The sequence below is a fragment of the Cyprinus carpio genome, chromosome A5, assembly GCF_018340385.1.
Source record: "Cyprinus carpio isolate SPL01 chromosome A5, ASM1834038v1, whole genome shotgun sequence".
In the NCBI taxonomy this organism is placed as follows: Eukaryota; Metazoa; Chordata; class Actinopteri; order Cypriniformes; family Cyprinidae; genus Cyprinus; species Cyprinus carpio.
In genome coordinates, this window is record NC_056576.1 from 23336314 (window position 1) to 23351887 (window position 15574).

Consider the following 15574-nt stretch of genomic DNA (forward strand, 5'->3'; position numbering starts at 1 on the left):
CAAACACCTTCTTTGATTGAGCTTGTGAGAATTTGAGTTTAATCTCCATTCGCTGTGTATTTCAGACTCACACTAGCTGGCTCTAATCCACCATAATAGTGGGTTTCACTCACAAACACCAGCAAATTAATCTTCATGGTGCTTTTACCTCACGTGGACATACAAAAGGCTCTTTTAACTACGGGTTGATACAAAAAACACGATGACCTATAAGATCTAGTGCCTCTGAAAAGAAGCATTCTTATTTTCCCCCTCAAAACCAAAACGTGGCCCATTACAGATGAGAGTCCTATGAGTCAGTCAGCATTAGCTAGGGGTGATAAGCAGTAAGCATAAGCAGTCCTTCACCCACACAAAGAGCTCTGGCTCACATTGCATCCCTCCCTCCTACTTCTGTATCTTCCAGGCTTTCATGGAAAGGCAGAAAGTGAGTTTTGCACATGTCAATGCATCACCTAATCACGCGGATGGATCCAGCATGCCAGCATGAGCTTCTGTGCCTTTTCAGAGATCAGCCTGTGACTTTAAGTGAGATTCCTGGACACAGCACATATGGGCCCCTTAATGGAGGCATTCACAGCTACGGCACGGGGTGTCAAGGGACACCCCAAACAATGCACAGCCCCAATGGCCGCCTGCCCATTCAGACCCGCAGGCGTTTGCGTGCCAGAGTTGGACAGGAGTGCACAGGAGGGAGGGGGTGCTGTATGATGAGGTATATTCTCAGCCCAAGGCCCCCCATAGAGACCTCCTACATAAAACCATAGACATTAGCATCAAAATAGAGGCCCAAGAGGTCAAGGCAGCAAATGCCCCCTGTGCATCTGCTTTACCATGTGTTATACCATCTGAGAATGTCAATGAGATAAAAAGAGCGGAAGGCCACATGATGTCAAGAATGATTTTGCGCTCATCACCAGAAATTGACTATTTGTCAAGTCCTATATGAATGATGCCTCTGGGAACCACACACAGTTTTATTCTCTGACTCATATTCTGCAACAGAATTTGCCTGAACTTTCATAAAAATAAACCATTTTTAATAGAGTCCACTTTTGTCTCATTATATGAAAAAAAAGCAGGATCCCCCTGCACATCTGCCCATGCAACACTATTAGTGAAGCCCCCAGGCAACAATGCAAATCTGCTAAAACAGAAAAAGTCAAAGCCCTTTTAAACTCTCTAGGCACACAAACTACTGCTCGACTGAATTCTGTGAGAGATTAAAACAAAGCTGAAGCTGATTAGTAGCAGGGATTCTGGATGTGTTTACTTTTAGGTTGCAGGTGTCAAGTATGGCCGGCCACATGTCCTCTCCGCTGTCCTGCTCAAACAAACACTGAGCACAGCCTTCACCACAGGGGCTGTATAGTGTATAAGCAAACAAAAAGGCCCTTGCTTTCACACGATTTACTGCACTGTTTTTGTCAGAGCTTTTATTTTGGCCACGTAGAATATTTGGCATCCTTGCACAGCTGCATTTTAGATAGTTATGACTGCCAGAAAGCTGAAAATATTCAGTCCCACCCACATGTTGACTGAAGTGTTGATTACTGTGGCTCTAGATCAAAACGGGCTTCCTCAAGCATAAAGCAACACTCAACAAGATAAATAAACGGTCTGATCTTCGGGGTTCCCACACCTTTTGACCAATAAATTTCCCAGATTTTACACTCATTTATCCCTACTGGATTAGGACAAAGTTGATAAAATATAATAAATATTATTCTACATATACTATACACAAACATATATATTGTCATGGAAATGTCTTAAAAAATTCAATATTGTAAGTAAAATACTGAATAAATGGAAAAATACCTTCTTATATAATTTAAATTTAATTTAAAAGTTATATTTCTATTTGTATAATAAATATTCAAATAATAGGAAATTACATTTCAATTTTTACTCACATTATTGAAATTTCCATGATATTTCCATGACTTCTTAAGATCAGTTTTATTGGAAAATTACAATTTTAAAGTTCCTTTATATTTACAGGTTTTCTGTGGCTGCGAGAACCCTGTCTAATGCAAACGTGGAGGTTAAAACAACAAAACCCAAATGCTCTGGACTGTTTTGAAACTGCATCCTTAACAACAGAATGTGTTGTGCTCATTGGCATGTTATTAGGAGCTGTAAAGTTGTTGTGGCTGACTTGACTTTAAAGGTCACTTCATGCTGAATATAAAAACAACCAAGGATCAAGATTCTAACAAATAGGAAGGATTGATGAGGACTGCTGTGATGACCAGAAGAAATGATTCCCACTCACTTTTCTCTTAAAGATCCAAACAAACAAATGTCTGATGTATTCAAGAGACCGGGGCGTAGACCATTAACAGAGGTCTGTGCAAATTCACAAATAACTATAAAAGGATGTTATGAATATTATGAAATGAGGAAATAAACATGTCTGTTCATGGCACTGTAACACACTCCAGTATGACACAACATTGTCTGCTTTCAATAAATTCAGCAAAAGGATCTTGGTCTTTTGGTTTCTGTCAAAGTGGGTTACACATAAGCCTTGGGAAATGAGCACACGTGTGTGTGTGTGTGTGTGTGTGTGTGTGTGTGTGTGTGTGTGTGTGTGTGTGTAAGACGGTGGGGGAAGGGAGCTATAACTTCACTGAAACTACACAAGTGTGTCTGAGTAAATAAAGGGCTTGGCTGGTGATACAGATTAGCAGGGCATAGTGTCCTTCCCAAGTAAAAGCACTTTGAGCTGCCTGCATGACTGGTATCACAGAGGCAAAGTCCAGCCAAATCACAGTGACCTGATGCAGATCAGCATTTCAAAACAGAATCGTATGTCTCAAACACTCTTCTTTCCACAATCTTGGCCAAACAGAACCCTTCTTTTTGATAAAAAAAAAAAAGAAGTACAATATAAACAACACCGATTAATCAAGTAGGTAAGACAATCTGCTTAAGCCCCCAAATAGCTTACTTATTTGATAGTGGGGAAGAATGATCATCTGAAATTAACAAGGGAATACCAGCAAGCAACAACCCTCCAGTTCCCATACCCACCCACCACAAGACCACTACCACAGTAATAAATATGAGAAATGAAAAATGATTTCCCCACTGAAACAAACAATCAACGCTTCCATAAAGCTGCCGTCTTCATCCTGCAGTGGAAACCATCAGTTTAGCACACACCATGTACACTATATTTTTAAGCCAATATACTGTAATTTTATATCATCCTAAACAATAACAGACATAGACATTTGCACAGGACTTTAAGATTTCACTTATCTCAATGTGTTTTATAGACTTGGAACTGCAGTTTTAAAATTCCTTCTTGACTGTGGAAACTAGTATGGATGTAGCTAGAAGTAAATGAACATTCCAGTCATTCAGTGAAATAGTATACTTTAAAGTAGCATATACCACAAAAAACAAAACAAAAAACAAGCAATCATTCATTTCCATGGCATGACGGCTTGGTTGTTTTCTACATTTGTTGTACATTGCATATTGCACTTGTAAGAACTCACACTCAAGACCACCAGCATACAGGTCACATTCACCATGAATAAGGTAACGTTACGGAATATCTGTTGGTAATATATGCAAGTAAATGATTCTGTCTCGCCAATTTATTGACTGACGAACACAGAGCAGGTCGTAAATAAAAAAAAATCTAAATGCATGCAAACCAAGCCGCGTATTGAACGCATCGAGCGCTTCTGTAAACAGTTTGAGATTCTCACCTCGAAAGGCACCGAGACTCCGCTGATCAGCCCTGCAGAAGTTTGGCGATGAATAGATGCGCAAGATAAACCTCCGGACATATAACAACACGCTTCAAAAAATTATTCTCAATACATACAAAACTGAAAAGAAGTCACGCGGCGTATTCCCAGGTCATACGGATACTGACTGTGACACTCAAGCGCATGATCCTTGTAAATATAGCCAGGCAGTACGTGCGACACGTTAATATCTCACGAATCCAAGCAAGTGTGCTACTGATCCACTGAGCGCGCGATTAGTAAATGATAGTAGGCGGCGCTTTGGAATCCAGACAGCCAATCAGCGGACAGCACCAGACACCCGCGTGCATGTCAGAGCGCGCACATCAGTCTACGCTTGAAAACGAAAACATGGGAATTTTACTAAAAGAGAGAGACAACTGAAAGAAGAACTAGGCTAAATGCCCGTGTCAGCGAAAATCCCCTTAAAATAATCTTCATGGTTACTAACAAGTCCATTATATCCTGAAAGATAGCTGTCTTATTTGAATTGAATTGATTTTTTTTTTTTTACCACATTCTGGTCATGTAATGTTTACCTGTATTCTCTATATTTTTAGGTTAAATTAAATCTGTGAAACACACTATATACCCACCCTGTCTCATTGTAGAATTGTTAGTGTGCTATTTTATTTATTCATGATAGTGCATGTCTAAGCAACAATCAGGACACCTGGATTTGGTTTTTCACTGATACTGATCAGAAACCCCACACTAGACACTGCAGCAAATACCTGAAAGAGTTCACGGAGAGGTTTTCCCCCTCATTGCAGGTCAAGGGGCCAGAGCTTGTCACCTCTCTCACCTATATGAGGTGTGCTAAATGAGCTCCAGCCTCCAGGAGCACATTCTAACAACAATGGTATCAATCTGTCTGTCGTTTAAGCTGAAAGAACAAATTGATACCCCTAATAAACTTTTACTCACTCCACGGTTAACCTTATAATGCTTCTGAACATATAACTACACAGTTTCCACAGACCTATAGTTAAAATGACTCACTTGAAGGTAAGGATACTGCAAAAAAAAAATATATATATATATCACAAACTTCATATCTCAAACTCAAAAATCATATTTCATGTCAATGTATTATTTGTTCAGAATCAGTGAAAAAGCAGGATAATGTGTGTGCTAAGGTCCTGAATGTCCTCTCCGGGGGTAATTTGCATTAATGGCTGGCTGAATCCCTTTAACAAATTTATATTTTCATAAATATGTGTTAAAGTATCAAAAGTCTTAAGCAGACAAGCACCTTAAAATCATATTTGATATCAAAGCAGTAAAATAAAAAGCAAGCAGAATAGCACAAATTTGTAAAGCTTTAAAATAAAAGACATGAATGAATCATCTCTAAAATCTGCATTTCAAAAGACTCTTTAAATGTGGCGTGAAAATGGGGATGTTTCTTCATGCCTTTGACAACCATTCTGAATAAAATCTGAATATGGGGAGCATTATGCTTGAAAACAACCATTCGCAGATCTCACATCTTGGCTAACACCTCCACAATGGGCCCACAGTTATGTAACCTCTGTGTATTCAAAGTCATTGTTCATTGTGTAGAGTGTGTGGAGGAGTTCGTAAAGACATGAAGATCTAACAGTTAAGCTCTCTGCAAAAGTTAACACTACTATCAAGAACAAAACACTAACTCAAAAGTTGAAGAGAAACGGCTAAATGTCCATTCAAGTCCAGCCTTTCTCCCCATGAAATACACATGTGAGGTTAGTCAGCAAAGACGGTCTGACCTAGCTTCCCATCTACTCCAGAGGTACTCAAACCCCTGTTTTGTTGTCCTAGATGGGGTATTATGAATGTGAAAAGTAGACACATATAAGAATGATAAGCATGTGATTTCTCAAATCTGGATCCTAATACACATCTATTCTGTGGGGAAAAAAAATGTTCTAGCAGTTGATAAGATGATCAGGCACTGTGAGAAGAACAACAGTATATTAGCTGAAGTTAACCTGAGTGCTAATGTACTGCAGAAACCTTAGTATACAATATGGTTACGTGTGTATGTTAAATCTCCATTAATTGAGGGCAAGGATGTCACAATCAGCTTTGACTTTTGATCTTTGGTGTCCCTCTATTATCATATTGTTTAAAAGTTATTTCATTTCACGAGTGCATTCATTAAAATAGATTTACAACACTCCACATAAGAAATAATTTTATGCCAAATTGGGTGTGATTTTGCCCCTAACTAATCAATATATACAGATTGAGTACCTCTGCAAATCAAGCTGACCCTTTCCAGACATACCAATATCTAACTAAAGATTGACTTACATCATATATGAATTCTGACCCCAATTATTTTTTGCAGGTCAGCTGAGGAAAAGCACTCAGACTCCAGTCCATCAATCGTTGGGAGGAACCAAACTAGCCTCAAATCAGGAATAATTGGTGGCAACCAATCCCAGACAAAGGGCAAAATTAGGTCAGTAAAGTCTTCTACTCCTACTCAATCATCATTCACAGATCCTCATTGGTAACGCACATTTTACGTCAGATGATCACATGCATGGAAAAGTTCAAGCATGGAAACCAATGTGACTCAATGCTCAGAATTAGCTTCCAAATGAGGAACAAGATATGTTTGTTACTTCCTGACATTTAATGTTACCCAAAAAAAAAAAAAAAAAAAAAAAAAAAAAAACTTTGTAAAAATGTCACTGAATAGTTAATTTTCTTATCTCACTCTATATCTCATAAACCTAACTCTGTAGCATTTTTATTATTATTTACTGAATAAATTCAGTTTTATGGTCTGCACTAAACTGGCAATCTTAATCTGTTATTTATTATTACTACAGTATATGTATACTATTATTTACATCATACAAATGTAGTATCACACTCTGAGAATGTTTTAGTGAAAAGGCTTTACCTATTCCTTGAAGTCCAGCTACTTAAACCCAACACTTTTCCTACCTTTTACAAAACATGCTGAGATAGACATGGTCAATTTTACTCAAAGTCTGTATAGACTTGTTCACAAACATACCAGGGAAACCCCAACCGGCAAGTAAAGAATGGCTGAAGTACTTTCCCAGTCTATTTCTCTTAATGGATTCAAGTTTTACTTTACGCTCTGCAAACTGATATAAACCACACAAGTGGATGCCTAACTAAACAAGTCAGTTATAGTCAAATGCAACCTGATGATTAAAACCATATGAAAATATGACTGGATTTGATTTGCCAAGAATGTGGTCCATATATACGTTTCCAGAGTAATGTCTGAAGCACAAATCTTTTCACAGTTGGCCTAGTTCACTGTTTGCGTGAGCCCAAGGAGAGCGCCTGTATGTCTCTGCCTGACAAAACCGCTCACATCCCAGAAACCAAAAAATAGGGCATCTCTAACTGCGAGATGTGACTTTTAAGAAACTCTGATGTGAAGTTCAGTAAATCATCCCCCTAAAAAAGTTCAACAATAACAGTGAAAAAATCCTGTCACAGAGATTTGTGTTTCTTCTGAGGTGACCTCAGCACTGATGGCTTTTCATTAGGATCGCTGCGACAGATAATAACCCACTGAACTCATCCCTGAAGGTCACAAAGATCTCCCCTCCCCTGCCACATGATACAACATGTCACAGATGGAGCAGATAAGATCAAAGGACAGGTGTAACAGCGACCAGAGACTTGGCTCGTATTCTGAGAGAATCAACAATTATTAAAGGGCAAATATTTGTTTCAAGATAATAAAAAATTTATTATATATAAATATATTATATAAAAGTATTGGCCATTAGAGTAAAAATAAATTAGAATTTTATATATATATATATATATACCTGCAATAGATATTTCACATTAAAGACGTTTACGGAAAGTCCACAAGAGAAAATGTACCTGGATGATCCACAGTTGTGGTTTTTTTTTTTTTTTTTTTTATACTTGTTCATGAGTCCCTTGTTTGTCCTGAACAGTTCAACTGCCCGCTGTTCTTCAGAAAAGTCCTTCAGGTCCCACAAATTCTTTGGTTTTCCAGCATGTTTTGTGTATTTGAACCCTTTCCAACAATGACTGTATGATTTTGAGATCCATTTTTTCACACTGAGGACAACTGAGGGACTCATACACAACTATATATATATATAACATTCCATAATTTATATATAATATAAATTTATATGAATTTATATTAGTATATTATTGGATATATATGCATACACACAAGCACAAACAGAACTTTCCACCCAGCAGGTGTGTGGGAGACTGGCTGCCAGCGAAATGAACAGGAAAGCTGAAAATACTCGATGTTCTCTTGGCTCCCACACTCACTGAGGGCCAAAGAACATGATCTCCCACCCATGTATCTCAGGGGTAAACACAATCACATGATAGGGCTCAGACTTTACTGTAGGTTGTTGTATATAAACAATTATACAAACACATCTGGATTACAATGCACACGCTATATTGTTTATGCAGTATGAGTGGTCACACTACTGGGATGCATGCCATGAATTATGCAACATTTTCTTGTCAGTTCTGACACATTACAGCCTTAACTGCTCTTAGCCATCACAACACTAATCACCTTTAGATCTATAAACCCTGAACTACATATAAAAATAAATAAAATAAAATAAAATAAAGGTTATCAAAAACTCAATTAAATAACAAATGACTAAATGGACTCAAATCTCCAAAATAGTCTATAAAAAGTCATATTATGTGCATCCCAGAGAAGAGCTTTTAGAACCATGTTAAGTGCTTTGGGAGGGGTCCTAAAGCATATGAGACAGCAGCTGGAAGACATTGCGTTTGTGCATGTGGAGTGGCATTGATATATGGGAGGAAGGTTAGGAAATGGAGGAAACTAGAAGACAACACCCAGACAAACTCCCTGTGACCCACATACCCTCCCTCTTCCTCCCCCGTCTCCCCTCCACCTTCGGGGTAGAGATGGCTTGAGAGCTGACATTCCATCCCAACCCCCCTCTGTCAAAACAAACAAGAAGACCACCTGAGGAAAAGGAATTGTTTTGTCAAATTTTCAAGGGTCTAATCTTAACCAGTCAGGGGTCCTTCATATTACACTTCAGACTTGGGTACCCAAGACATACATGAGAAACCAATTCTTGATATTCTATTAAAAACTATGTTTTTGTGTATGACACACTATTGCATAGCACTGAGGCATGCAGGAAGTAGTAGTTTTTTGTCCTGCTTATGGGTGTTGTCATTCATCATCAAAGGCCACAAAGATTATTCACTTCATAGAAAATAAATGTTATGTAATTGGGACAAATGTCACAAACATTGCTGTAAGTTGAACTACATCAATCAGCACGTTTACAAATTCAGAATTTGACAATCATCATGCAAACATATTAACCAGTACTAACAGTTACTAAGATTAAGCCAATATTCTGGCTTCTAGAAATATAAACGTGGCTGACATATATACTACCATTTAAAAATTTAGTCAGGTCAGTAAGGCCTTTTATTTTAAAGGAATTGCTTTTATTCAGTTAGAAAGCAATCAAAAGTGACAGTAGGTTTCTATTTCAAATAAATGCTGTTCTTTTGAAGAATCCAAAAGAAAATGTTTGCAGCAATGATATTGTTTATATATGTTTATTTTGAGATGTTTAAGTGTTTTAGAATGTTTTTTGTAGTATTATGTGAAATTTTTGTTGAGCAACGAATCAGTATAATAGAATGATTTCTGAAGGATCATGTGACACTGAAGTAAAAAATATATTCAACTGTTGCCATTTAAAATATATATATATATATATATTATATATATATATATATATATATATATATATATATATATATATATATATATATATATATATATATATATATATAAATATATGGGGGGAAGTCGTGGCCTAATGGTTAGAGAGTCGGGCTCGCAATCCAAGGGTTGTGAGTTCGAGTCTCAAACAGGAATTGTAGGTGGGGGAGTGCATTGCTTCCACCCTCAAAAACTGAGGTGCCCTTAAGAAACTGTCCCCGGGCGCCGCAGCATAAATGGCTGCCCACTGCTCCGGGTGTGTGTTAGTGTTCATGCTCCTAATTTTGGATGGGTTAAAAGCAGAGCACGAATTCCGAGTATGGGTCGCTGGGTCCCCATACTTGGGTCACGTCACTTTCATATATATATATATATATATATATATATATACACACACTCAACTGTTGTATTGTATTGTATATGCCAGTACACTGCAACTCTCCATTCAATCTTATTTTTGTTTTGTCTATTTGAATACAGTTTTAAAACATTTAACAGTGAGAGATTGCTTCCAAAAACATTAAGAAAATTGTAGTGATCCCTAATTTTTGAATAGGTATCAGTGAAAAGTATAGCTGTTGTAAAACTTAAAGGAAGAAAAACTTTTCAAAAACATTAAAAGAAACATCATTGCTTATATTTGTAACATTTTGTTAATGCTCTAGTGTGCTGCTCATGCATATACAGTAAACACAACATGGCCTATAAAAGGGCAGACATTTTCATTAATCAGAAAATAATGTGCATGTAACCATGGTCACTGTCAAATTATAATGAGGTAGCTCACTTATCAGAACATACATTCCACAGAGCATCACCATGAGATTCCACCCACAGATTTCAGAGAATGCTATGGTGGCTAAATGTTGTTGTCAACAGACGCTCATAATGATGTTCCCAGTAAAGGCTCCACCATCCAACAGCTGAACAGTCCCACTTGTGTGTTTGTACTCTTATATTAATTCCACCAATGCAGATGACACTTGCTCAGTCAACTGGCTGCATAGCTGCCATTTCTATTTTTCAAAGTCGTCTACTGGATAATCTCACATTGCTTAGGAATGGTCAGATACGATGTCACTGCCAGAGAATGCAATGACGAGACAAAACAGTTCACCACACACAAACACATAAAAGATAATCTGTTCAGATTACATAAGAACTGTCCCTTTTCATGGCCTTCCAAGTCCACAGACAAGCACCACAGCCCTCGCTTTCAGCCAGAGGCTCCACTGGGCGCTCTGAGGCATGCAGAGGAAAAGTAAAGATGCCATAATTCAGACTATTTATGTAACAGCATGTAGTGATACGCTCAGTTTCCATAAATGTTTCTCTAGGTTGCGTTTGCCTATTCGAACGGGTCACTAGACAGTCTGCTCTGACCCTGCTCACAGCCTTCGCCATCATGCCACCAGTGCCTGAAACAATGCAAGCGCAGATGGCAGACACGCCACGCCAAATGCCACACAAAACAGTCCCAGATGGACCCGGCCATGGATTTATCTGTCTGATAAAAGGGTATGGAAAGATTGCACATTTTGGTGATTCAAAAAATAGCCAAATATCTGTATAGGAACAAACGGCCTTTCCATCATGTCTCACTTCTTACTTCCAGAAAAATTCTCCCTTTGATCTGCTAATGTTCAGACCTGAAAATTGGGACAGGTTACACAAGATCTCCTGAATAGGATGGGAAGTTGGTCTGGATGGGTGCATGAGGCACTTTTTTCCCTTCCTGTTTAACTTTTACAGCCACCATAGATATATGTTTTGGATATGGCTTTTCTTAAAATAGCCATTGAGACAAAGTGATCAGTAAACACAGTTGTTTGCCATCCCACAGAATGGAAGTCTCAGATTAAATGAAATCTCAATAAAAGTTAATTAATCAAAACCTTTCTCTGCAAAATACAAAATACATTTTCCTAACAAGATGGAGTGACAGAAAAACAAAAGCTTTTTATTAGTTCTCATAAAATGTACTCTGACATGTACACGATTCGTATTATATAGCATAGCAGCGTGAAAGTTAATATATGATATTGAATCAAGAGCAGTAAAGTGATGAAAACTCTTCCTGAAATCCAACTCTTAGGAAAATACTGAGCACAGTTCAGCAGCTGTGACGTGACCCTATGACCCAAACACTATGAATCAACGCCCCTGTGAATCCATGTGGATGTTACGGTTTAAAAAAGGATTGTTATAGTGTGATAAACTCTTATGAATTTAAGAAATCCTTTCAGAACAGAAATGTCCTTGTTAGCGATTGTGGGTCCTTGTATTTTTCTGTAAACAGAGTGAATATCTGGTGTTGCCTGTGTGTGCTCATGCTGTTTTCCCGGTGAGGTCAGGTGAGGAGTGAAACGGAAGCTGCACAGCCCATCCCAACCAGAGAGAGCTATCAAAACACACACACACCCTGCCTTTCATAATCTCTCTGCTTTGTAAAACTAAATAAAGTATCTAGGCTCTCTATCTATCTATCTATCTATCTATCTATCTATCTATCTATCTATCATCATTCTTCAAACAACATACATTCAAGTCTATCAACCATATAGCAATTCTCACGCACTTCTGCAAAGGCAACATACACTAAGTAATCCTGACGACCGTACAGTACAGTAAAACACCTGCTTTAAATAAAATCTTTTCACACTTTTCACTTTAATCACCATAACACAAGTTAAAATGACTCAAACTTTTATTTGAGAAAAATATACAAAAAATATACATTATTTACAGTATTTTACAGTAAAAGGTATGCATGTCTTGTTCAACATGGTAATGGTTATGTTACATTATTCACCCATTAAAATAACTAATATTTTTTAAATAAAATCAACTGGACCAAACCACTACACAACCAGGATCTGTATTATATCCATAATTCATATCAGCTATGTAAAATCCTGTTATTGTATAGAACAAGAATCTAAAAGAGGAAGTACCAGTGAGAATGATAACCCAATTTACAGTTAAACACTATTTACGTAGACAGAATCCACAGGTTCAGATTATGCTGAGCACTGATACTACAGCCAAAAGGATTTTGATATTTACTGTATACTTCAGTGAAATGCCTAGAAGCAAGAATAATAGAGCATGTTTAAAATGATTGTCTGCTTAAAGGAAATTCAAAGCCTTTACCATCATGTCGTGTGGAAGTCACATAAAATATTTATTTGCAACAGGTGAATACCGTATGACAGTGACATGTATAGCTCATTATTTATGAATGTGCCACTGGATCTATTCTGATGAAAATGTATGTTTAGTCATCGTGTAACCATTTTGAAACAGCAATGTTTCATCATTATAATCTGTCTCATGTACAACTTTAATCAAGTGATTCTCAATGCTGCAATAAGCCATGATGTAATACACGCATAAACATAAGCTCAAAATGTAGAATCAGGATTAATGCTCACAACAGTGGTGTTCAACATGGTCCGCCAATTACTGTATGAAGTTATGATTAAAACATGCATAAACAAAATGACAATATACTTCAACCAAAGCTAAAGTTAAAAAGGTAAAGATCAGTTTTATTGTACCTCTCACAATGTATTAAGTAAAATGAAAACAAATTGAATATATGCATATGAAGCTGAACACTGAAAAAAATGGCTTTCAAAATTCTCACTCATAAACAGCTAGTAAATTTCACAATTACAAATTTTGAAGTTTAACGACTGAAATAGTATTTTTTTTTTTACATGTATTGCACTCTAGTGCAGAATTTACAGTGAAACATTAATATGTAAGCATCCAAAACAAAGTATGCAAATACATTAATATCAAAGTCAGTGTCAACTTTATTGTCATTTTTAACACAGTTCCTTCAGGAAACAACAGACACACATATAGTAGACAGACACAAGGTCTAAAAAAACAACAGTAAACCTGGACAACAAATACAGCAAACGGTGTCACAAGGTGCACACAATAAAAAAACAGAATTGACAAGTAGATCATGTTAATAATATAATATGGTACTACAACACTGCCTATTCTGTCTCCCTTTATTCATAGGGTCTCAAGGCCTTAAAAATATACATGCCTATAATTTTACATATAACAATATAATGATTACCATTCTGTATCATGCATGATGGCTGTATGCCAGCTTGTTTGCCTGTCAGTTAGGTGCTTTTATCCAAAGCAAAGTAAAGTAACCTGCTTTTAAGGATTGTTCCCCATGAAAACTGGGCTCCTTGCTGAAAGCACAACGTTGACCGAGAGCTTTCAAAGCCCACCTCTGCCTGGGACGCAAACCCCTGCTTTTGTGCTGTCAGTCAAGAAACGTCCACTAGTGCACCTTCTCATGTTCACTTTCTTCTCAGCATGGTTGTCTGTACGACTTCACTTCAAAAACCAAGAGAGGCAGCTTGCTGATATGTCTATCTGTAATAAAAACTGTAAGAAGGGAGGAAAGCATGTATTTCACAGCTGTTGAAGTCATTACAAGATGCACTGACATATCAGTCAGCGCTGTATATTGCTCTGTCCTTTCTGGATAAACATTATACTTTTTTTGCCATTAGAGTGCACATTGACCATGCAGCTGGTGAGTAAAATATAATGGTGGGTAACGGTGGTGACAGCTGCTTGAGGAGGGTACAAATGGACCGACACGTTCATGAGCATGCCGCTGTTTTGACTAATGGTTATTTCTTTAATAAACGTCACTGTTCATTGTTAAATAAAATATTTAGAATAGATTTCACGGATCACATCTATAATGTAAATATTAATTATCTTTATGCTGACTAGTGTGCCTATCCAGTAAGTGATTTTTTTACTTCACATGAATATGACACCATTCTGGATTCATAATGCTAGAAAATTACAGGATACATTTCAAGTAATTACAGTAATTCCCTGTAATGCTACTTCAATATCCATCCAGGGATGAATTCCTTTAAAAGCATTTATGTAACATAGTATGAATGATATTTTTATGAAAAATACTGGGAACCTCATGCTGATCATGTTAATTAATTCTAAGGGGAACACTGTAAAAAGTCCCTAAACTTCCTATTTCTTTCATCCAAAGGAAACTGTCACGAAAGTGACTCTGGGTTGTACATGATCAGTCACGATAGTGCTTTTTGCAAATCCTCAGTAAATAAATAAGTAAATAAACTACTCCTCAGGAAATCAAAAGTAAAAAAAATATATATTTTATGATGTTAAAGATTTATAATAAGCACTGGAATAGTTCTCATGCTTTAGTGATGATGCAGAATCATCGGCTAGATCATCATGACTTTCTGAGGAGCTTTTATGTTGGGATCAGAACTTTTTCAATGCCAGGCAACTGAATGCTTAATATTTGTCTGATGATTAAACTGACATCTCCTTTTGTCTATGTCTATTTTTTGCTGTGGTTTTATTAACAGTTCCCAGTGGCGACCACACTCTGTGTTCAGCCGCTTCCTGTTGGGTAACGTTTCTATGACAGTTGTTTACTGAGCAACATTCAGACACTGTTTTATATGCTCATCCACAATACAATGTAACAATATGAACTGATAAAATGATCTGAGATCAGTCTTGAAGAACAACATAAGTTCTGTTGATTGATAAGAAAATCTGTAGAGGTAAGCGTTTAAATGACACTTTGTCATGGCTCAGATGAGAGTACTCTTACATAACAGTGTATTTTGCTTGTACAGAAAAAAAACACTTGCTTACATAACTAATATTATTCGAAACCAATAACAAATAAGGGTATCTATATAGCAAAGGCAAACTCATTTAAAATCTAGTTTAAGTTTAAAACGTGCCAAATTGTTTCAAATCTACTCTTTGGCAGTTTATAAGTAAAGATTCTGCATGACCATATTTTAGATTCCTTAATCTTACCTCATATCTAAACTTAACCAATTACCTTACTAACTGTTAATAAGAACACACACGTCTAAAAAAACAAAACAAAAACAAAGTGAATCTAAAAATAAACAGCCCAAGTATATCAGCCTCTCTGGCTGTTGCTGAATGAGTCAGATTTGATGAACATTTA

General features: G+C 37.0%; 1 protein-coding gene across 2 annotated transcripts in view; it reads right to left on the bottom strand.

The window, feature by feature from the left end:
• LOC109090787 (ras-GEF domain-containing family member 1B-A-like) overlaps positions 1–15574 on the bottom strand; it is a 64403-nt gene that overhangs the window by 15183 nt on the left and 33646 nt on the right. Inside the window, exon 1 of one of the 2 annotated variants that reach the window (XM_042756579.1) lies at positions 3729–3991. The exons of the other annotated variant lie outside the window; for it this stretch is intronic. Within the exon in view, the coding sequence (XP_042612513.1) occupies positions 3729–3809 (81 nt within the window). The 5' untranslated portion in view covers positions 3810–3991. Of the gene's footprint in view, positions 1–3728; positions 3992–15574 lie in introns of those variants that run through there. 2 annotated transcript variants of the gene reach the window in all.